This window comes from Embiotoca jacksoni, unplaced genomic scaffold, assembly GCF_022577435.1.
Source record: "Embiotoca jacksoni isolate LCO1_2020_lvr unplaced genomic scaffold, fEmbJac1.0.p SCAF_5, whole genome shotgun sequence".
NCBI lineage: Eukaryota > Metazoa > Chordata > Actinopteri > Embiotocidae > Embiotoca > Embiotoca jacksoni.
In genome coordinates, this window is record NW_027185403.1 from 7702220 (window position 1) to 7724863 (window position 22644).

A 22644-nucleotide genomic window follows, 5' to 3' on the forward strand; every position below is an offset into this window, starting at 1 on the left:
GTTCCGTCCAGGTGAGACTGAGCTCGTTGCAGCAGGTAGATGATGGCATCATCCACTCCCACATGAGGCTGGTACGCAAATTGCAGAGGGTCCAGAGAAGATTTCACCAGCCTCTCCAGCACCTTCATCACACGAGATGTGAGGGCAACCGGTCGGTAGTCGTTGAGGCCAGATGGAGTCGTCTTCATGGTGACTGGAACCAGGCACGACGGCATCAGCCCCGGGGCCGATGCCGTCAGGTCTCCAGGACCCCCGGGGCCGATGCCGTCAGGTCCTGCAGCCTTGCGCTGGTGGAGTCTCTCCAGCTGTCTCCTAACCTGGCCAGTCGTCACAGAGAGGGGGGGAGGGGGGTCATGGCGTCGATGGTGGAAGAGCCCTTTGAAGTTGAGGGCTCTGTGTCCATGCAGCTCACCAGGGGGGACAGAGGGAGGAGGGGGGAAGGCAGCAGAGGTGTTTGGGAGGTGTGAGGTGTGAAGGAGACAGATGAGGGCGGTGAACTAAACCTGTTGAAGAAACAGTTTAGCTCATTGGCCCTCTCCAGGGAGCCCCCTGGTTGTCTGTCTCTCCCTTTGAAGCCAGTAATCTCCTTCACACCTCCCTCACGTTGTTCTGCTGGAGTTTGGCCTCCAGCTTCCTCCTGTAGGAGTCCTTGCACTCCCTGAGCTTCTCCTTCAGGTCATGCTGCACTCTCCTGAGCTCCTCCCTGTCCCCAGACCTGAAGGCTGCTTTCTTCTTATTAAGAAGCACTTTCAGGTCACCGGCGATCCACGGCTTGTTGTTGGGGAAGCAGCGTACAGTCCGGGATGGTACGGTGGTGTGTTCACAGAACTTGATGTATTCTGTGATACAGTCCATCATGCTGTTGATGTCCTCCCCATGTGGTCCACACAGCACATCCCAGACCATGGACTCAAAGCAGTCCTGCAGGGCGTCTTTAGCCTCCTGTGTCCACCTCCTCACAGTCCTGGTGGTCACAGGCTGCCTCTGCACCAGAGGAACATACTTTGGTGTCAGCAGGACCAGGTTGTGATCAGACCTGCAAAGGGGGGGGGGGCAGTAGCACTGTCTGCATCCATGACATTAGCATACAGTAAGTCCAGAGTTTTATTGTTCCAGGTGGGGCAGTTAACATACTGATGCAAAGTTGGCAGTGCTTTATCCAGACTGGTTAAAGTCTCCAGTAACTGCCAAAAATGCACCGGGATGCTCAGCCTGCAGTTTGGACACAGTGGAGTGGATGGTGTCTACTGCTGCCTCTACGTCAGCTGATGGAGGAACGTACACAGCGATAACAATGGCGGACGAGAACTCCCTCGGCAAATAATACGGGCGCGTCCCCACGGCTAGAAGTTCAATGTCCGGGCTACAGAAACGTTCCTTCACACACACATGGTCGGGATTGCACCACCTCTTGTTCACATAGATTGCAATCCCTCCACCTTTCTTCTTGCCGCTCTGCACAACATCTCCGTCCGCCCAAACAATCCTGAAGCCGGGTACGGCCGCACTGTGATCTGGGAAATGTGAGTGCAGCCATGTCTTAGTGAAACACATGATGCTGCACTTCCGGTATTCCCGCTGGGTCTTTACCAGCACGCTGAGCTCATCAGTCTTATTGGCCAACGACCTCACGTTCCCCATTACAATCGCCGGTACCGATGGTTTATATATTATATAGACATACTATAGTATGACTTTTTTTTTTCATATTTCGGACATGTAGTATGACTTTTTTGTATTTTGGATGACATGCTATCGTATGATTTTTTTTTCATAAATCTGTACGACATACTATAGAATGACTTTTTTCATATTCTGTACGACATGCTATTATATGACTTTTTTTTTCATATTTTGTACGACATACTGTTTTCATATTTTAGACGATACGCTATAGTATGACTTTTTGTAAGCAGCTAAGTAACAAGATCATTTCAGGCCTATTTTTCTGGAGCAGTCCAATATCACATGGTCTTCATGAGCAAAAACAGATTTTTAAGGAAAGTGTCAATGGTCAAGATTTATATTTTTATGAACTTAAAGCCAGGGAACCGAGCAAAGTCTGTCTACTGATAAAGACCATGTGATTTGATCAGAAGCTCCTGAGGAACTGACATTGTTTGTTGCTCAGGCTCTCTTTGATTGAGACATTTTTCAAATGTATTTTTTGCCCAGTATGTGGAGCATTTTTCTGTGTATCTGAACACTACATAGAATGAAAGCACTAAAATCTCTATCATAATCGCCCCATTGGTGCATTTGTTTTCCTGAAGATGCTTCCATGCTGTGTATATTTCAGTTTATTAATTACATCGAGCTAAAACTAATTCAGTTTAATGCAACCAGCCTGCAGTAAGTGTCTCCATAATAAAGCTCTAATGTTCTGTTTTTGTCAACCTATTTTAACGTTGGTTAGATTTTATTAGCTTTTTGGAGGCTTTTTGGAATGCTGTTAAACTGTCTCGTGTTATACAAGCATGCGTTTCTAATATTTTGTACACCACATTAAAAACTGGCTGCTCGTTAGGTAAGGCTGTTTTGTTTCTTAGAGGTGGAGGTCCTGCAGTCAGGTTGTAGTTTGTGAGCCACCAGCCTGTGGAAACGGAATCAAGACCAGCTGCCCTCATGTGGGTGAAGATCACCCTCTGCTGGTTTAAAAGTGGCACCAAGATGCTCTGCACTTTTATAGACACATTATTTACATATTTACACAGTCATATAGATGTTTCCAGCAGCCCCACCATGAAGTGATAAAACTCAAATAAAGACAATATCAAATGCAAGTGCCAGGAGGTTTGTATGCAGCAAAATATCAGAAAGTGCAGGTAAAGCCATCAGCTTTAATAACAACAACAATATCTTCTATTGGTTTCAGAAGAATCTGAATATTATTTCATTTCAGAAAGATGTCAGGATTCATCTGTTAGAGGTTTTACAACTGTTCTGTTGAGCCTATTTTGCATCCTCTCTGCCTTGTGTCTGTGCATGGTCACCTCCAAGCTGCCCTTATTTCCAGTGCAAACAGCAAACTGCACAGGGCATATTATTTACTCAGAGACCAATCAGCACTTCATGCTCTGAAATTATACTCCAGGTCTACTGTGTCTGCTGCCTTGAAGTAATTAGATTTTTTTGTTTGTTTAAAAAAAAAAAAAAGTAAGAATAGCCACCATGTGAGCACAAATTCAAGTAAGATGATAAGAGTTTAAAGCTGGGTTTTGATACCGAAAAGGCACAGCTACAAGATTTTGGTAAGAATTATGATGTATTTTGCTGTAAATAAAAGTCCTTTGACAAAGTAGGAAAAGCTTGTGTCGCTAAATAACATCTTCAAGTCATGCCAGTGAGACAGATTCTGAAACTGTAACAGCTGATTGGAATTCGGTCGAAATATCATGAAGAAAAACGATTTCTTACATGACAAAAGTTGTAAAGTTTATTGGGAATATTGTCACTGTCGGTCAAAGTGTGGTATTGTGGGCCCCAGTGTTTTCACGTGTACGGCTATTCATTCTTGTAGTGTACAGAGTTTGTAACTCCCATCATAACTCCACCTACTTCACACCTGTGAGGAGGTGTAAGCAAACAGCAGAACTGTAAACACTTGCAGCGTTCACGGTCTTTAATTTGGTTTAGTTTCCATATAAAAATTGGAGTAGAAAGTAGCCCACATACATTTTCCCCTGGTGCAGTGACCAGAGGCAAAAGTAGTCCACAAGCAGGCCTACCTAAAAACTGTACCACAGGAAATACAGCCTACTTGGTTACTCGTGAGGGACCGACAGTCATTATTTATTTTGTCGCCTGCTGTGTCCTGCACACCGAAGTTGGACAGCCGAGGGATTTGTCACGCGTCCATTCGAAAAACTTGGCCGTCCAATCGTAGCACATCTCGGGCGCAGTGGCTCCTCCTCTCTGCTGCCCGCTACCACATGTAACGCTATCACCCTCAGTCTGTCTGTTGCATTGTCTCATTGGGGACGCAGCGCACGGATTCCAGCACCGTGGTCGCTTCACCGGACCGACAAACGCGTGAGTGACAGAAAGAAAGGACAATGTCAACAGGAAATCCAGCCTGGATGAAGATGAGACGCGGCTGAATGATGTTTCCTCAGTCTGCCGCTGGATTCATTAATTCTGGTCTCGTGCCAGTCAGCAGGGCTGCCTGAAGCGGTGGGCTGCATGGCACGGCACGGCACAGATGGACAGGATTACACTCTCTTTAATGTTGCGTTCATTCAGGCCACTGCTATGATTGTATCGCTCCTCCGGACCTGTGTTGCTCTACCTGGTGCAGGACCCTAGCCCATTCATTCCTCTCATCCGTTGCACGGTATCTGAGTGGTGGTCAGCGGTGCGCCGCGGTTCCCCCTGCCGGGCACCCTGACAAGGATGGCCGCCCGCCGCGGCGGCTGCGTGAACTCGCTTTGGTCGGGCACCGAGCGCGTTCGCATCGGAGAGCGCCTCAAAGCGACGCTGGCCGGTGTGCTGGAGCTGGAGGTGCTCAGGTGCAAACACTTGGAGATGGTGGACGCCGCTCTGGAGGACCGAGCGTCTGCCGCCGACAACGCCGTGGAGCCACAAGCCACGGAGGAGGGGAGCGGAACCCCGGAGAGCGCCGCCTCGGATGCCGAGCATGGCTCTGCGACATCCCGCAGGCAACAGGTCAGTTAGTGCGTCTGTCAGCTCGTTGCCCGGATCTCTACATGACAAGATTATTAAATATGGATGCGGGATGATGGTGATCTGCCAACAAGCCGTCCCTCTACGGCTCACTAGACAGATTTTATCGCTGCCTGGCGGCGCATGGCTGTGCCGAGGGCTGAATTCCCAATTGATTGAGATGATGCCAGAGACCGTCTGAGCAGCAGCAGCAGTGTGTGGCCGTCATATGGAGCAAATGTCATTGAGGTCAGGGATCCAGGACCAGCTACTGTCTGGCTCTGTGCCCTGCCTCAAGGTTAAACAGGAAGATGTGTCGGGATAGAGGTGCTAAAATCAGGTGTAGGCATTAACACACAACCAGGCACTGCTGCCTTTTTTTTTTTTTTGGCTCCGGCCGGTAAGCTCATCGGCTCTAAAGGTCACTGTGGCTCACAGTTTGCCTTCAAATTATTCTGATCACAATATGAAGGTTTACTCCATCACTCTGTCTAAAAAGTTAAGTTTTGGTCTTTTACTGCGAAAATCCTTAATGATCCTGTGGGACCAACCCAAAGAGGGTGAGGGTGTTTGAGCTGAGGCTGCCTTCAAACACACACACACACACACACACACACACACACACACACACACACACACACACACACACACACACACATCCAGAAAGCAACACATTTCCCAAAGTTTCCCAGAAATGGATACGCAGGTCTTTTTGTGTTGAGAATGTGGGTTGACATGTAATAAAGGAGGACAGGGTGTGAACTGGTCCCATCCTGAGGCCTGAATACTGAGAATGTAGCTGCTCTGGTCCATTATTTGAGAACATGAGCCGAATTTGAACCTCATGAAGTTATAAACACCTGCTGAAAATGAGAGGATAAAGGTGAATTTGGGTGCACCCAGCAGGTTAGAAATGCCTGAATCTGAAATGGGAATTGACATGAAAATACCAAAATATAACAGAAACAGGGAAAACTAAAAAAAAAAAAATATCAATTAGAGGATTAACAGAAACACAAGTATTTTTAATAATATCCTGTAGCTGCAGGTTCTTAATGGGGATTTGCTGATTTAGTTTGTCTTTTGTGATAATAAACTAAATATAATTTCATTTTGGGTTGTTGGTTGGGCAAGACAAGCAATCTGAAGATTGGATAGATGAATAATGAAAATAATGGTTAATTTCAATTTTAGAAATATTTAATTATCCTCTTTTCAGCAGTTAAATAGAATTTTAAATACCAAAACATCATCAAAAAGAAGCTGAAATAATCTGAAATGGACTTTTTTTATGTTTGGATTCACTGCATTGCAAGTGTGGTGCTGTGTAATTTTGTATGAAATAAATCTTGTGCAGATTGTCATTGGATCATTTCCAGACCTGACAAACCTGTGACATGAAGGGGTCAGGTTGGATTTTGAGCTGAAAGGGTCAATTGATAAGTGGATTCTGTCATGTTTTCAAGGCTGGATTGCCAAACATGTTCTGGTAAACAGATTAATCAATAATGAAACTAATCATGAGTTGCAGGTCTAGGGAATGCTACAGCCCCTTTTTCAGTGGTCATACGACACTAATTTTAAACCAGCAACTTTCCATGGCATAGATGGCCTAGTTTAATGAAAGGACCTTCTGTCCTGCAGCGATTTTGTACAAGAAGATCAAACTATCGTCAGAGATTCTGTGCAGTGGTGCAGACTTGTTTTCTTTTAGATCTCAAGTGCACTGCTGCATGTTGTTTCACTCCAGATCAATTTGTCATGGATTATCTGTGGAACATTTCCAGATTTGATAAAACAGTGACACTGCTGTTTTTTTTTTTTTTCGGTTTTGGATATGAAACTGGCTACATTGATAACATTTCAGTGTTATTCTGAGAAAGCAAAAAATGCTTTGCACAAACTGTGATTACACTTTGTTCTTGATACCAGTGTGTGGTATTACTCAGCACCCTGCGGCATATTAATACATGTTCTGTTTTAACCAGGCTACAGCTGAGGTCATCTTTGCAGAATGGTGTGTTTATTTGGCAAAATAATATGAAATCATACCACTGAATAGGCCGCAGCAGAGACACTTGAAGTCGTGAATCGTTTTTTATCAGTGCAGGGACAAAAATTGCAGTCCCGTCTGAGACTGCATGGATGTGCCGCCTTCCTCACCGCCCACCTGTCAACATCTCCTCTGTAGTTCCCCCTGTGGTGCTGAGAGATCCTGTGGAGAGGCCAAGCAGCATTGCTCATTCTCACCTCTGAAGGGAGCTGCCGGTGTAGCAGAGCACGCTGGCACGCTGCCCTTTGCCAGCCTTCGCCGACAAACACACAACATTTGCAAATCAATGCAAACAAATTGCTGTTCCTGTTGTTGCAAAAGTGACCTCATCTAGTTTCAACTGTGCAGCAGCTGTGGAGAGAACAAGAGAAATAAGTGGAAACCTGCTGTTTTATTTACTAGAATCGAGGTAAAGATTCACTTACAATAGCATTATATTTATTATTCATTTAATTTGCTTTGAAAAATACAGATTTGTCTGCTTTTATAAATATAACTATCTTGTAAACTGAGGATTTGGTGACTCATAACAATGCGCTCTGCTTCAACACATTTTTTTTCTTTTTTTTTTTTCATTTTGCAATTAAACTCTTGAAATGTGATTCACCTTTTCTTTACTAGCAGAGAGAGAGGACAGAAGTTATCACTGAGCAAATCCATATCTGGCAGGTCAGGATTATGAGTGTATGATGTCATCTGTGATGGAAAAATGCAGATTAAAATGATCACGTGACTTGATTCAGCATCTGTGAAGCACGCAGGTTTATGAACAAAATAATTACATCTGTTCAAAAATAAGGCGGCAAGGCTTGAAAAGACATTAAATTTGCATTTATATTGTAAATAATTCAGTTTTATGCAATATGTTTTTAGAAATAGAACGAGCTTTGATTTATTGCATCCTAACTGAACTTCTTAAAATTAAATATTCTGCATAATGTTGTACAAACGAGAAGGAAACTGGATGTCGGTTGGTGTTGGTGGAATCCTCACTGTTGCAATTCAGTGTGTCTTCGCTGAAGATACTACACAGAGGACAGGACAGGAGTGGGAGAAGGAGGGAATATGTTGCAGAGATTGTCTCGATTCACTGACCTGCAAAAATTAATCGATTGACATGAATTTAACCAGCAGCTATTTTGATTATCAACATCTTTTCTGACATTTTCGAGCATTCAGCTTATCAGATGTTAAAATCGGCTGCTTTTTCTTGTCTTAACTCTAGAGCTGCAACATTAGTTGATTGATCAATGACCTAAAAGACAAAAACTAGATTTCCAACTATTTTGGCAATAGATTAATAATTTTTAGTAATTTCTTAAATTAAAAATATGATAAAATCCTCTGATTCCATTAATGTGAATATTTTCTGGTACCTTTAGTTCTCCATGATTATGAACTGAATATCTTTTTGTTCTGGACTGTTTGTCGGGACAAAACAATACATTTTAGACTTCTCTTTGGGCTTTGGGAAACTGACATTTTCCATCATTTTCTGACATTTTAAAGACTAAGCAGCTGATCAATTACTCACTAATGAAAATAATTATTATCTGCAGCCCCATATCAGACTGTAGTAAACTGAATATCTTTGGACAAAAAACAGCACCTGAGGACATTACTTTAGTCTTCATGAAACTGAAATATGTAATTTCATTGATTTTGGATGTTTATAGACCAAACAGCTAATCAATTAATTAAGAAAATGAGTTAGATAATTGCCAGATGCAGCCCTAAGCACTGCCGTGTGTGCTATGCTGAAGTCAGTCTGTCATCAAATTAGGTTTAGCACTGGAAAGCATCATCTTACATGGAGAGCCATTACCTCAACTTGTGGAGTGAGACAGCTTTTGTCTCTCTGTTTGCCTCGGGATCTTTCTGAGCTCACAGCTAAAGTCTGTAATGTTGATACTTTTGTGCGCTGTGAAACATCCACAAGAATGTTGCAGAAAAGCTGGAGCACATCACTCTAACTCAGAGAAGAGGAAACACAGCGTGGGCTGTCTTTAAATTTCAATTGCAGATTAATAATGCATGAAACGATAAATACTGCGCCGTGTTTGAATGAACAAGTACCTCTCATCAAACACTTGCTCTGTCCTGCACTGTTTGACCAAATTACTCTGCCTCATCATGGCAACCGCTGCAATGACATAATGTGCCTATCAAGAGAGGTGTCCTGCGTGTGCAGCTGCGGCCACTGTAGCATTATTATCCAATCGACCCATACATTTTCCTCATGTTGTTCCAGAGGGGCTGCTCTTCTCCCACACAGGAAGGGCTATCATATTACAGACCCCCACCCTGCTCTGTCGGTCTCCTATGATTTGATCATGCACTGGTCACTGTGTAACATTATATCCTGTAATGTGCAGTGCATTATGCTGTTGAGGGACAATATGGAGGTGGATTCTTGCAGATATGTACACATTCAAGGGACTTCATAAAGGGTTATTTCACTTCTTTCAGTAGACGGAATTAGAAACTCGTGTTAAGCCCTTGACTGTGTGTTCAGGCTGAGGATGAGTTAAATATTTTGCCGCGCCTGTTGTGCTGTTGTGGGTCTTGTGTGGGAGGAGAAGCGAGCGAGAGTTAGAGAGCGAGCAGCTGTAGCTATGGTGAGTAGGGGGCGGCTGGCTCGAAGGATATTATAGAAGCGGGAGGGGGGGATTATTTGTCAAGGGGAGTGTGGGGGAGGTGGGGGTCCTTCAAGATGCCCTTCTCTCTCACCCGGCAACCGCTCACCCCCTCCTCACCGCCCTCACTCACTCCGTGACTCACTCTCTCATTTCTGTCTCTTTTTTTGTCCCTCTCACTGGTTTTGGTCACCCACTCAGCCACGACTCACTGTAGACTCACTGGGGAAAAAATAAGCAGGGGACGGGATTTCACAGAGCTGAGGGGAGAGAGAGGAGATAAGCCGAAGACGGGTCAAAGTCTAAAACTCTTTCACCCACTTTTTCTTTCCTTCCTTTCGTCTTTCCTCCTCAGTCCATCCCCCCTTTCCTTTCTGCCCTCTTTGTTACGTCATCTGTCTTCTCCTATTATCTTCTGAATCCCCCTCCTCTGCTGCCACCCAGCAGTGAGTCACTACCTGTATTGTTTCCTCAGTAACAAGAGGATTGATCAGCGCCACTCACAGTGTTTCTGTTGTCTGGGCTCGATCGGACTAATGCAGGGGCTCTTGGCTGCTGTCCTGGAGGGATGGGTTGGGGATTTGGAGGATAATTGGAGGAGGGGGTTTACTCTACCGAGCACTCACTAATCTGGGAAATGGAGGCACTTTGCTAAGTTGTCAGGGCGATTGTTATTCTTGTTGTTGTGTGGGGGTGTGTGGGGCCTCATTCCTGGCTGTTCTGGGAAGTGTGGTGTGACATCATCAGAGCGTGTGCCTGGTAAATTATATCATGGATGTGCAGTTTTACATTTCTCCTCACATGGATCTAATTGTGTCTGCTCTGGCAAAGACATGCAGAGGGTCAAAGAGTTGCGATTTTTTAAGCATCAGTTTCATGGAAAGTATAAGGACATTTATTCAACTACTTTTATGTACAAATTTCCACTTGATACTACTAACTTCTATTTTACAGGATTCCACATTGTAGTTTTTACTCCATTACTGTTATCCAACAGCTGTAGTTACTGTTTGTTTTCAGATTAAGATTTTACATTTAAAAAAATTATACATAAAATAAAAAAGAACATGTTAAGACTGACCCAGTAGTTCCAAGCCTTTTCATCGTGTGAGGCCTGATAAAGTATATTTCTAAGCAGTACATCAGCATCTACGGCACTGCTTGAAACTAATTTAAATCCTATCTGACTGACACATCATTTGCAGTTAGCATTGGTGACTACTCCTCTCAGTCTGCCCCTTTTACCTGTGGGGTACCTCAAGGGTCCATTTTAGGTCCACTTCTGTTTTCATTATATATGCTGCCTCTTCGGTCTACCTTTAAAACTCACAATATTGCCTATCACCTCTATGCTGATGATAGTTATGCCTACCTCTAAACCTGACTGGTTCCTCTGTAATTCTTTAATGACTTGTTGGACCAATTTTGAAACTTGCCTTTCTCAAAATTGTCTCAGTCTAACTGAAGATAAAACTGAGATTTTGGTGCTCAGTCTCTTGCTAGCAGCAGAGTCACTTGATAATATTCCATGTTGTCTTGGTTCTATTGCACTCTACTTTAAACCTCATGTAAAGAACCTGTGTGTTATTTTTGATTTCTCTCCTAAAGTAGCATTCATAATTTTACTCAGCTCTGTATTATAACTTTTTTTTCAGGCTCCCTCTCCCTCAGATACAATGGTACTGCCCTGTCAGACCAGCCCAGAGGACAGCAGCAGTAATTCAGGGGATGGGACAGCCCACCTCTCATCTGGCAGGGGGAGTAACTCTCGCTGGTCTACGCTGTCCTGGGACGCCCCCTCTGACCTTCTCTCTCCCCCAACCCTGGACCTCAGTGGTGTGGTCCACCTGGACAGTGACTCCAGACCTAGTTCAGGTAAATACAACTAAAGACTAGTGTGATAGCAGCACTGACCTATGCAATGGCCAACAGTTTGTCACCTTCTAATACAACTATAGCTCACCTTGAGCGATTTCCCATTAAACATTAACCGCACTCTTTTTTTTACTGGTGTTTGCTTGCACTCTATGTGACTTGGCACTGACTCATTCTTTCTCCATCTGTCAACTTTTCTGACTTTCTTGTACAACTCTTATCCAGCCTCTGCTCCCTGTGCCTCGAGAAGCATTTCTTTCTCTGGCATGTACTCACTTTTTAAAACTATTATTTACTTTCTTTTCTGAAAACTGTAAAAATGTAGCAGTGATACAGCACTGTGACGCCTTTCTCCTGGAATTTTAATGAAGTTTGAGTTTCTGTAGGCGATGTCTTGTATTTGTTTAGCTAGTTTTTACTGGCCTTACAAACTACACATTTAGACGTCTAAACTAACAGGACAGAGCTGTTTCGAAAAGGCAGCGTAAAACTTAAAGGTGAAATGTGCAGGAGCAGATAACAAGACAGTAGCATTTATGACATCCATTTGTATTCTCCTATTTTATCATTTTTAAAACTAAATTCAACTTAACTAGTGACATTGGAGATACCTTAAATACGGAGGCCATTGTGAGCAGTCCACGAAAGAAGAAAAAGAGAAATCAGTAAAAACAAAAAATACGAGTATGCTCAGGAGTGAGTGTCTTCCTGATATACAGAGTCAATAATAATACAGATGACCTAACAGACAGCATATTACATGACAACCAGAGAAGTCAGGACTCAAGGTAGCTATATGTCCTGGCCAGCATTTGACAGAACCTGCTGGTGTCTTGTCGCTTATACGACTCATGTGTGCCCTGAATTTCTTTTGTCAAGGTTTCTATTCAGTGAGCGGGAGCTCTCTCTCAGACTCTTGCTACTCAGTGTCCAGTGATGCAGCTCACGGGGGACCGGTGCCACCTGCCAGACCCCTGAAGCCGTGGGAGCAGGTTCCTGTGTCTGCGGACAACACTGACATCCTGTGGTCAGAAGGTGCGGTGCAGCTGCAGCAGGCTGAGCTCCAAAGCAGCCAGGAAGATGCTGAACCAACAGAAGAGACACCAGTGTCAGGTGAGCTGGTGTAGGCAAGAGATCCATGTCCAGCAGTCACTTGGTTCAGAAAGGTCAACTGAAGATGGGTCAAAGCATTGTTTTGGCAAAGGTCTTCTGTCTGGATACATAAATAAACAAATATCTAGTGAATTAGAATCCAAAATTAAAACTGCAAGCAGTGATATAATGGTCCTCGCACGCTGCACGTCGGGGATCCAGTGGGTCAGGGCCGCCGGCTCCCCGACGTGCACCACGCGAGGGTCCGCATATTACCGCTTGCAGTTTAAAACATTTTCTCAATCTCGTTCCTAATTCTTCTTTAAAAAAAGTTGCCTTTTTTTGGCAGCTTTAACATCTTCAAAAACTCATGAAAGTTGGTGCCTGACACAAGTTGCGTAAGGTTTGGAGCATCGTTTGACGTAAAACATCAACTTCCTGTGTCACGGAGAAACATCAAACTTAACTGCATCGCCCTAGCTATACTATATACAAAAATTTATTTTGGGTCACTTTTTGGACGACATGCTACGTCTTTTTATTTTTTTTTTTATCACTTTTTAGAGTATGACTGACATGCATGCCTCAAGTGGGGATCGAACCCAGTTACTTCTCACTGTGAGGCAACTGTTCTAACCACTGCACCACTGTGTCATACTATAGCATGACTTCCAAAACATGTTGTCCAAATTATGAAAAAAAATTCATACCATAGCATTAAAATGTATTAATGGGATTGGGGGGATAAAGTTTGTGGTAGTTCAGACAGAAATCCAAGAAGACACACCCTTTATTTTTTGTTATTGACTTGTATTTGAGTTGTTATTTTGTTTTGTATTATTGACCTTTGGTTTGGTATTAGTATGACTGCATTTACAACACAAACCCGAAACCGGCAAACCCGAAACCATGTGGCTTACCCTTAGAGGGACTCGCCCTCCATGAAACGTGTGGCTTACCTTTAGAGGGACTCACCCTCTGTGAACTGTGTGGATGACCTTGAGTGTCCTCATGAGGTCGTTTGCAGCTCTGAAGCAGCGTCGTAGACCGCTGGACTATTTTCAGAACTACTCGTGGCGGAGAAAGTGTTTCACGGAGTTCACTCAGAGCTTCCAGTGACTCAACCGACAGTCTGGTTAACTCAACAGGTAAAAGATTCTACTTCTAGATTCAACCAAGGTTGGTTCAAATTCCACCTTGGCCTGTTGATGATGATTCAACTTTTAGTGAAGTTGAAACATTACAGGAACATATTTAATATCACTGCAGACCCCTTTGAAAACATGTATATCTACTATCCAAAGAATGTCTGCGGCAATTTTGGTCACATTTGAATGAATATTTGTGGAAGGTAGTTATAGGTTGCAGTAAGCCAAAAATTTGTCACATTGCATAGTATCTCCTGGGAAGATTGGTGGTGCAGTGGTTGGTGCAGTGGTTAGCACTGTTGCCTCTCAGCAAGAAGATTAGGGATTCAATTCCCCCCTTTGTCATGGCGACTAAATTCAAAATGGCGGAATTCCTATTGAGTTGACGTAATGGTGCATTGGAATTTTTTTGTATGTCTCGGTGTGATACACGTCCACCGACTTTCGTGCATTTAGGTAAATGTAGCCACTGGAGCATCTGTTTAGGAGGCACTAGCGAGCCTTTAGGCCACGCCCACTTGTAACTCCACTAAAATATAAAATTGTTTGCCAGGAGAGACGCGTGTACCAACTTTCATGAGTTTTTCTTTGTTGCCAGCAGGGGGCGCTATGACTATTAGCGAATATTACCATACAGGTGTCTTCAGGGTGGGACTGTTATCAGAGATGTAATGTTTGAGGAAGATTGGAATATGTACATAAAAGTTGCAGTCACTTGTAATTTCATGGCAAGACGCTCAAAATGGCTGCCACGCCACGGGCACACCAATTGACGAAAACAAAATCTTTTGATAACTTTTCATCTCAGGTGTTAAGATAAGAGAAACAAAATTGCAAGTTGGTCCGATGAAATCTGTAGGAGTTCGTTAAAATACACCACGTGTGAAAAGCCAAAACTGGTGACCTGTTTAGTTGAGGTCATGATGCCAAGAGACATTTTTTTGTACATCTCGGTGTTATACACATCCAACAAATTTGGTACATGTAGGTTAAACTAGGAGCCGGGGCTGCAGTTTAGGGGGCCCTATCGAGCCATTTGGCCACGCCCACGCGCAAAACACATATCAGATGTATCGTCTCACCACCCCGGATGTATGCGTCACATTGCCGCATCGCCATTGGTGACGTCCTTTGACGAAGTCGAACTAACTTCTCAATATATCATCAACCACATGTTAAGGCTATTCTGACCCGACTTTAGGTTCATGTGATCAACCAGCTCGACGTAGCATGTGAGAGTATGAAAAGTGTCATTTCCTGTTGCCAGCAGGTGGCGCTATGACTATAAGCAAATATTACCATACAGGTGTGTTCAGGGCCAGACTATTATCATACATGTACATAAGATTTACAGCAATTTGTAGTTTCATGGCGAGATGCTCAAAATGGCCGCCACGCCATGGGCACACCCATCGACGAAAACAAATTCTTTTGCTAACTTTTAATCCCAAACATGTTAACAGTGCACTGACAAAATTTCAAGTCGATCCGACAAAATCCCTAGGAGGAGTTTGTTAAAGTACAACACGTGTGAATCGGCAAAAATGGCAACTAAATTCAAAATGGTTCCTGTTGAGTTGACGTAATAGTGCAATGTAACTTTTTTGTTCATCTAAGTGTGACACATGTCCACCGAATTTCGTGCATGTCGATAAATGTAGCCGCCGGGGCATCTGTGTAGGGGGCGCTAGCGAGCCACTTGGCCACGCCCACTCGCGACTCCACTAAAATACTAAATTTTTCGCCAGGAGTCAAGCGTGTACCAACTTTCATGAGTTTTTGAGTATGATAAAGCCTCCAAAAATGCTGTTGTTTACGGAGATTAATAATAATCGCTTGAATAACAATAGGGCTTTCGCACCATCGCTGCTCGGGCTCCAGTAAAAAAATGTTTTGTCTGAAATTCTTCTTATCTTGTCTATCTTACAGTGCCAAGTAATCTTGAACCAACTGGTCTGAGCTTTCTATCTGACCTCTGCTCAGGGTTCGGTTACTCCCTGATTTCCTCACTCCTCCCGCTTCTCGACCCTGCTTCCTCTTCCTCTTCCTCTTCCTCCTCTGGCTCCACCTCCACCCTCCATACAAAACCCCAGCTGGATCCCCGCTACTGCACGGACCTGGTGTCCCGTCGGACCAAAGAGGTGTACTCCTATCCAAGCCCACTGCATGCCGTTGCCCTCCAGAGCCCCCTCTTCACCTCCCAGAATCAGGAGCAATCAGCCTCTGCGAGCCCTGAAGGACCCCAGAATGATGAACCACGAGAGTCAAACAACAACGCAGATCTGCCTCTCCAGCCTCAGCAGCCCCCCACGCAGGCCTCCTTCACCCAGTTGGAGCAGTACATCTCTCGGCTGGCTCGCCAGTACCACGGTCGTGTAACCTCCTCAACCTCTGATCTCCCTGCAGCTGCCACCCTTGGACCAGTCACACATAGAGGCCTTTGTACCCCTGGGAAAAGTCACGGCTCCACCCAGTCCCTGTCTGCCTTTGAGGGCCGCAGTACACCCTCCACCCTGCCAGGTGGAAGCATCACACCCTGTAAGTCATTGTTGGGGAACTCAGCCAGAGTCAGCCTCAGCACCACTGGCAAAAAAGGCACCAGGAATTCAATCAACCTGGGAAACCTTCCGTCAGCAACAGGAGAGGACTTGAACATTAATCTGCATCTCAACCTGAACCTGAACCTGACTCCCGGTTTAAATTCTAGCCGCGGCCTGGGGGACAATCCTAAAAATGGCAGCTGTGGAGCTTTGAGAGGTGACTTCTCTGCAACGTCCACTGCCTCTGCCTCGTCAGTGTCCTCTGCTACACCCACCCCAGCCATGAGAGCTCGCCCTCGAATTTCAACTTGCCCGAGCAGTCTGAGCCACCGCAGTTCCCTGGAGGTCCCTTCCGGGTCTGGAACCACTTCTGGGTTTGGGTCGGCGTCATTCTGTCGCTCATTGGACTGGAGCAGCGGTGCTCCACCTGAGACTGGACAGTCAGCGTTTGGTACAAATGCTGGATCAGCTCCTGGTTCTCAGCGCAGCAGCTTCATCCAAGAGTCCAGCTCCAGTCCCAAGCTCAGTGAAGACTCCCCCATGGTGGGAGAGATCTCCCGCCTCTCTGGCCTATCCAAGGCTGTCGTGGTTGGACTGATGGAACAAGGTGTGGAGCTGGATATTGACTGCTTCCAGACAGGTGAGGTGAGGGGTCACAGTAAAACTTACCTGACAGCCCAGACAGATCCATCACATGACTACACGAGGCTGACGGATCTGAATCCACAGAGACCAATACAGCTGTCTCTCAGTGTCACCCATTCTCCACAGTCTCAGTCCAGCCTCACCCCTCCTCTCTCACACTCCAACAGCCCCATACATCCTTACCAGTCCATTCACCTCCCCTCTCCTCATTACTCCTCACACTGTCACTACCAGCAGATCCCTTCCCCATCTGACCTTCCCTCCTCCACCGCCTCCTCCCCTGCCTCCCGCTCTACCCCTAGGGGTCGCTCTCCTCCACGCCCTCTGCAGCCCTCCCCCCTGGGTGCTACCCCCCTCTCAGTTTTCCGACGGGATGCACCCTTCCAGTGCTCCCTGCCCCGCACCAGTACCAGGACTTCTCCTTTGGAGCATGGCGGGATCAAACATAGAGGTGGATCGCTGCGGCAGAGTGGGGGAGGAAGTGGCGGCAGCAGCAGGATGAAGAGGGCGGAGGGGGATGGGCTCTACAGAGGGAAGCATGCCTCCCATAAGCTGATCAGGGCAGCCACCGTTAGCAGCTACGCCAGGAGAGACGACTACAGCTCAGCTTGGGCTGAGGAAGAGGAGAAGATGCGAACGGCAGCCCAGACACCCAGGAAGTCCTCCAGCAAGCTCTGGAAGGGCTTTGAGGGACGACTCTGGGGCAAAGACTCTGAAAGCGAAAGGGAAGAAATGGACAGAGCCGAGTACGGCTACAGCTGGAGGAGGAACAGTGTCGGAAGCTGGAGGAGGGAGCACCGAAGGGTGAAGACTTCATCCAGCAGTGGCGACAAGAGGCCAAAAGTAGATAACTCCCCCATCTTCTCAAAGAGGAGGGGGAAAGAAGATGGAGAGAGGCGCAGCTCCAGCCTCAGGCTTTCTAGGAGGGCTCTGTTCAGGAGTGAATCCCAGGGCTTGCTGGTACCTCGGAACCACAGTGAGGAGCCCACAAAGCGGGCACACTGGGTGTCATCCTTGGATGTGGGGCATGGTGGAATGGGGATCAGCAGAGATCACGGAGTAAGACTGCTAAGAGCGAAGGAGGAGGACAAACGGCTGTCTTCCACTGCCAGCCTCTTCAACCTATCTCGCTCTCAGAGCCTAGACGGCAGCTGCCACTCACTCTCCCCTCTCTCCTCCCCCTCGTTTTCTCCTTCCCCTCCTCCACGGATGCCCCTCCAGCGCTCCAGATCACTGAGGGATTTGGGGAGGAGAGTGTTTGGCTCCATGAGGTCCCTGAGTTTGAAACGGAAGCCATCGAAGAAGTGACACTTGTACAATAAATGAACATCGCACTAGATGCATTTTCCATGTGTTGCAGTCAAAACACCAGTGATGCTTAATATTATATCCGATGTTAACGAAGTGCCATCATTTTTTTTTTTTTTTTTCAGTCTTTCTAAGTTTAATGACTGATCAGACAGATACACTGGTTCTACAGTACTGGCCATAAGATATCGGCCAGTCCTCACAGTCACCACCAACATGATGGAAGTTCCTCTCAGGCACATAAAGTCTGTAAAACCTGCTTTTATTTTGTTCTCAATTTCTTTATTCATTCTAGTCATGTTTTTGTACATTTTTAAAGATGTTTATGACCTCACAACAAACTACAAAATTGCTCTCAAACAAACACATTCTGCAGCGTAAAAAACAATGTCTTATAACCTGTGGATCACCCCAAGAGTAGCAAGGAGGAGTGCTGAAGGATGCAGCACGGCCCACAGAGAAATGTAATTGAAGGAAACTAAGGTTCATTTCAGGGTGAATAGTTTGTTTTAGGAGCTGCAAACAACTACCAGCCTTTTAAAATCTTCCTTAGTATGGGTTTGAGTGGAGTTTTTCATAGTATGAATGCTGTTTCAAAGGATATGATGCCTCGACAGGAACACTATTCTGGGATCCTTTCATGGCTGGAAAATAGCGCAATTTAAAAATAATATTGTATAATAACCCACGATGTTGGCTGTAGCGTCATTGCATAATGGTCGAATGCTCCTGTAACCATGAGTATGAATGTGTATGTGCATACTCTCATTCTGCATGCTGCTCTGTGACTTGTTCAGTGATCAATAGCTATTGTGAGAATGTGCTATTCCTCTTTGATTATGGGCAATACTGCCTCTGAAGTACAATCACATTGGCCAGACAATGACCAAAACCAAGCAAATACTCTTTAACTTGATATTTTGCTCAGGATTTTAAAATAAATATTGAAATGATTAAAATGTTGATGAATTATTTGAGATAAATTTGTGGCTTCTAATGGCTTATGACTAATAAAATATACTATCAACTAAACTTGTACTGTGCTGGAAATAACCACATTTATTTTTTATTTTACAAACAAATGACCACGAGATTGGCATTATTATTTTAAAAATACTTTATTTGAAAACTCACAAAAATCAACATTCACATCACAGACCAGACAATTGCAATCATGAAGGAGTGCATGAACAGTCTCTTTAGCTTTCAGAGGCATTTTTGTGAACACTGGACTTTCTCTCGTTTCTGTGTTGCTAGGAAACTAACTTTTCTGTCCTCGTCTTTCTATTTTCAGCAGCGACATTTTTAGTTTCATACTGATTGCATTCTTGTATTCTGTATAATGAACAACTCGTACTTTCCTGTGCTCCAAAACATAAAGAAGACGGTACCATTAGCGATTCAAGATGAGTGGACATTCGTGAGATTGGACAGTCTCTCTCAAGTTGAGGCTTTATTTGGCAGCTTGAGCTGGCAGGCTAAACTCCCTCACCAGCTCCGTTGGTTTGGTTAATCCCTCCCCCAGAGCAGTCCTTCGGGCCAGAGGAAAACATGCCTCGATACATGGCTTTCTCTGTTTGTAACTCCCGATTTAGTTTCTCCTCAGCCCTCTGCAGGTGCTTCTTCACGTTGGCATCTATGACAGACAAACGAAGAGGTTTTCTTTTGGGAGGGCGTACTATAACCCACAGGTGCTCAAACATGTAGAGTAGACTAGAAGACAATCTGCTAAATTATGCTGTGAAAATTTAATGTAAATCTGTGACAAAGTCAAGTGTCTTTGGGTGAATATTACCATTATCAGCAGCCTGCTCTGAATCTGCAGAGTGTCAGATTCTTTATCTGAAAGACCTTTTGACATTTCCAAAGTTGTATGTTGTTTATTTAATTGGTAATGAGATAAAACATGTTAATTAGTGAGCTTTAGAGGTTACATTTGGACAGTCAGGCTCACAGTTTCTTCTTTTCTAGTCTTTATGCTAAGCTGGCACTATTGACAAGAATGTCAATAAGCATATTTCCAAAAGTGTCCAACTATTGCTTTGAGGTGAGGAATACATCATGCTCTGTTGGGCGGTGGATTACATTTCAAATACAAAAGTATCTTGGTGGGAAATGTTCTTTTGTCCGCTTTAGATACTTTACTATATTAAGCGGTTATCAAATATGAAACTGAATCACCATAATTACGATATACATGAATTGTAATAAGTTTAACAGCTGTTGGAGACCAAGGAGTCATTTGATACAAACATCCATCTACAACAATTTATCAATATATGAATGACTCTCTACACCGGACGTTTCTTTTCATATACTTTTTTGTCAATCCGTCTCCTGAACGTCTGTTGGAAAAGATATTTATAACCTAACCTGCATCGCCCTGACCCAAAGTGTATTCTCACACCCCACGTCTATTTTCCTCACATTTACGCATACAACTACGCTGCAGTGGTACTGGGCTTTGAGTGCTGCCAAGATGTATCCCATGTAGACACTGACAGAGAACTGAAGTTGCTGATGTGTCTGGTGCAGACGAGTTGTAAGACTGCACAGAGAAACTCAACAATGTATAAATAAATGAGTATTTATATCCACAGTCGCCTAAACCTTCTGTGAATGATGGTAATGTGCTGGCTCTGTTCTTACCATTCGGCTGCTCTCTGCAGGCCTGGGTGAGGTACTGTTTGGCTCTCTGTGCATCTCCGATCTCCAGTGTGGCTACTCCTGCCCTGTAGAGTGCTTTCACATTGCCGGGTCGCCACTGCAGCACCCGCAGACTGTAGTCCAGCACACGAGTGTAATCAACACTCTGTTTCTGCAGTAAACAGGCTGAAAGAGATATAGAATATATATATATATATATATATATATACATATATATATATATATATATATATACATATATAGATATATATGTTATACATAGTATACATATTCAACTGTCCCATGATTATTTCCCTAAAAAAACCTCATAATGAACTGAATTGAATGTGCATAATTTATTAGTTGGCCATGCTCACATTTAGAGGATTATGCTAAAGGATATATATATATATATATATATATATATATATATATACACACACACACACACACACACACACATATATATATATATATGTATATATATATATATATATAGATATATATTTGTTGTTGTTGTTGTTGGCTTTACATGGTGACAATTATTATGTACCAGCTAGGTTGTTGTAGCAGTCCACTTGTGTGCTTCTCAGTAGAGCCTCCTGTTCAGATGTGAGCTTCGGTGCCTCCGGTCCAAACCCTTTTAACGACGTCATCACATCCGAGTCGAGGGCTCGGAGGACCAGCAGAGCGCGGTGATAGCGTCCGATGGCTGAGCGAATGTTCTTCTCCCGGTAGAAAGCGTTTCCTTCCGTTTTCATTTGGGCTGCTTCTTCTAGCGAAGCCCAAACCGGCTTTGTAGGAGTCTGTTGGCGTCGAGGAGGGCTCGGCTCTGCTGCTGCTGCTGCCCCTTGTATATGCAGACTATTGTCTGCTCCTGCAGCCTCCATCTCTGTAGTGATATGAATTAGCTAAGAGAGAAAAAAAAGATGTAAATTACTGAACTTGTCTATTGTCACAGTGGACTTACAGTCATTGTTTTTTTTGTTTTTGTTTTTTTTTAACACAAACAGTTACAAACTGGGGTGCTAAAGGACCAATGTCTAGGATTTAGAGGCCTCTGTTGGCAGAAATGGAATATAATAATAATAATAATAATAAATGTCTGGACTGACTGATTCAAAGTCTTTACTCGTGCAAACAGAAGAACAATTTGACACTACTGTTTCTACATTAGAGTCTGAATGGACGAAGACAGACAAATACAGTTCTCCTCCTTTATTTAAGTGGCACTTGAATCAGCTGCAAATTGTTAATGCATTGAGAGCCCACGGCTGGATTGAATGTCATTTTATTGTGAACGATAAATCATCAAAGAACACAGCCTTTGGAGCTAGACATTGTATTATTTAGATACACTATTTAAATGGGGAAAAAGAAGCGGGCGCAGTGAGGGCAACTTACTAATAGGAGCACCGATGAGGAAAGAAGGAAACCGGGCTGATCAATATTAATAATAATGATTAATTGACGTGGTTAAAGACCAGAGATGACTCCCGGTCACAACTCCAGCGTAGCACCGAAACGCTGGTTACCATCTGCCATAAAGCTAAAAGAAGAACATCGTGGAGAAAACATACATACCGATGTTGTGATTGTATTTTTTGTATTTTTTTTTTTTTATGAGTTTGAAGCTCAGCTGAAGCGTCCCGACTACAAACGTGTTAACGGACTTTAACGGTTCTTCTGTTACTGAAACGTTCAAGTTTTTTTTTTGTTTTTTTTGTTGTTGCTCCAGCTAACCGAGCTAGCAGGTGTTAAGCACGCTGACTTCGCCGTCATACTTTCATAACCTTCACGCTGTACTAGAGGTCGGTGTGTTTAAAATGTGAGGAAAGCTTGTCATGCACCACCTTACCGTGAAGAGATCATCAACGGATAGCTTACTTCTTGCGGTTGTCAGTCATGTTTGCTTGCTTCCGTGCGGGCGCTTTCTTGTTTTCCTCTGACGGGTAAAAACTTTCACTGCATGCAGCGCTACTGCCGCCACCAGGCCGATTGAGGAATTACAAGTACATATTACACAAAATATTTTTTTA

The 22644-nt window shown here is 44.2% G+C and overlaps 2 protein-coding genes across 2 annotated transcripts; one reads left to right on the forward strand and one right to left on the reverse strand.

Moving 5' to 3' along the window:
* Positions 1-3940: 3940 nt before the first annotated feature.
* Positions 3941-20558, forward strand: LOC138211166 (nuclear pore complex protein DDB_G0274915). Its single transcript, XM_069170857.1, has 4 exons — positions 3941-4665; positions 11007-11226; positions 12106-12339; positions 15396-20558. The coding sequence occupies exons 1-4, from the start codon at positions 4393-4395 to the stop codon at positions 17957-17959; spliced, it is 3291 nt and encodes a 1096-aa protein (XP_069026958.1). The 5' UTR covers positions 3941-4392; the 3' UTR covers positions 17960-20558.
* Positions 19059-22569, reverse strand: ttc9c (tetratricopeptide repeat domain 9C). The gene is made up of 4 exons (XM_069170858.1): positions 22464-22569; positions 21159-21516; positions 20609-20791; positions 19059-19595 (listed from the first exon to the last, which is right to left on the reverse strand). The coding sequence occupies exons 2-4, from the start codon at positions 21493-21495 to the stop codon at positions 19438-19440; spliced, it is 678 nt and encodes a 225-aa protein (XP_069026959.1). The 5' UTR covers positions 21496-21516; positions 22464-22569; the 3' UTR covers positions 19059-19437.
* Positions 22570-22644: the final 75 nt, after the last annotated feature.

Excerpts from the sequence above, each read along its gene's own strand:
- LOC138211166 (XM_069170857.1), top strand. The coding sequence starts at position 4,393 with ATGGCCGCCCGCCGCGGCGGCTGCGTGAACTCGCTTTGGTCGGGCACC. Across the intron at positions 4,666-11,006 it reads CGACATCCCGCAGGCAACAG|GCTCCCTCTCCCTCAGATAC; the intron begins GTCAGTTAGTGC and ends CTTTTTTTTCAG. Across the intron at positions 12,340-15,395 it reads AGAAGAGACACCAGTGTCAG|TGCCAAGTAATCTTGAACCA; the intron begins GTGAGCTGGTGT and ends TCTATCTTACAG.
- ttc9c (XM_069170858.1), bottom strand. The coding sequence starts at position 21,495 with ATGGAGGCTGCAGGAGCAGACAATAGTCTGCATATACAAGGGGCAGCA. Across the intron at positions 20,792-21,158 it reads CTGCTACAACAACCTAGCTG|CCTGTTTACTGCAGAAACAG; the intron begins GTACATAATAAT and ends TATCTCTTTCAG. Across the intron at positions 19,596-20,608 it reads CTGCAGAGAGCAGCCGAATG|ATGCCAACGTGAAGAAGCAC; the intron begins GTAAGAACAGAG and ends TGTCTGTCATAG.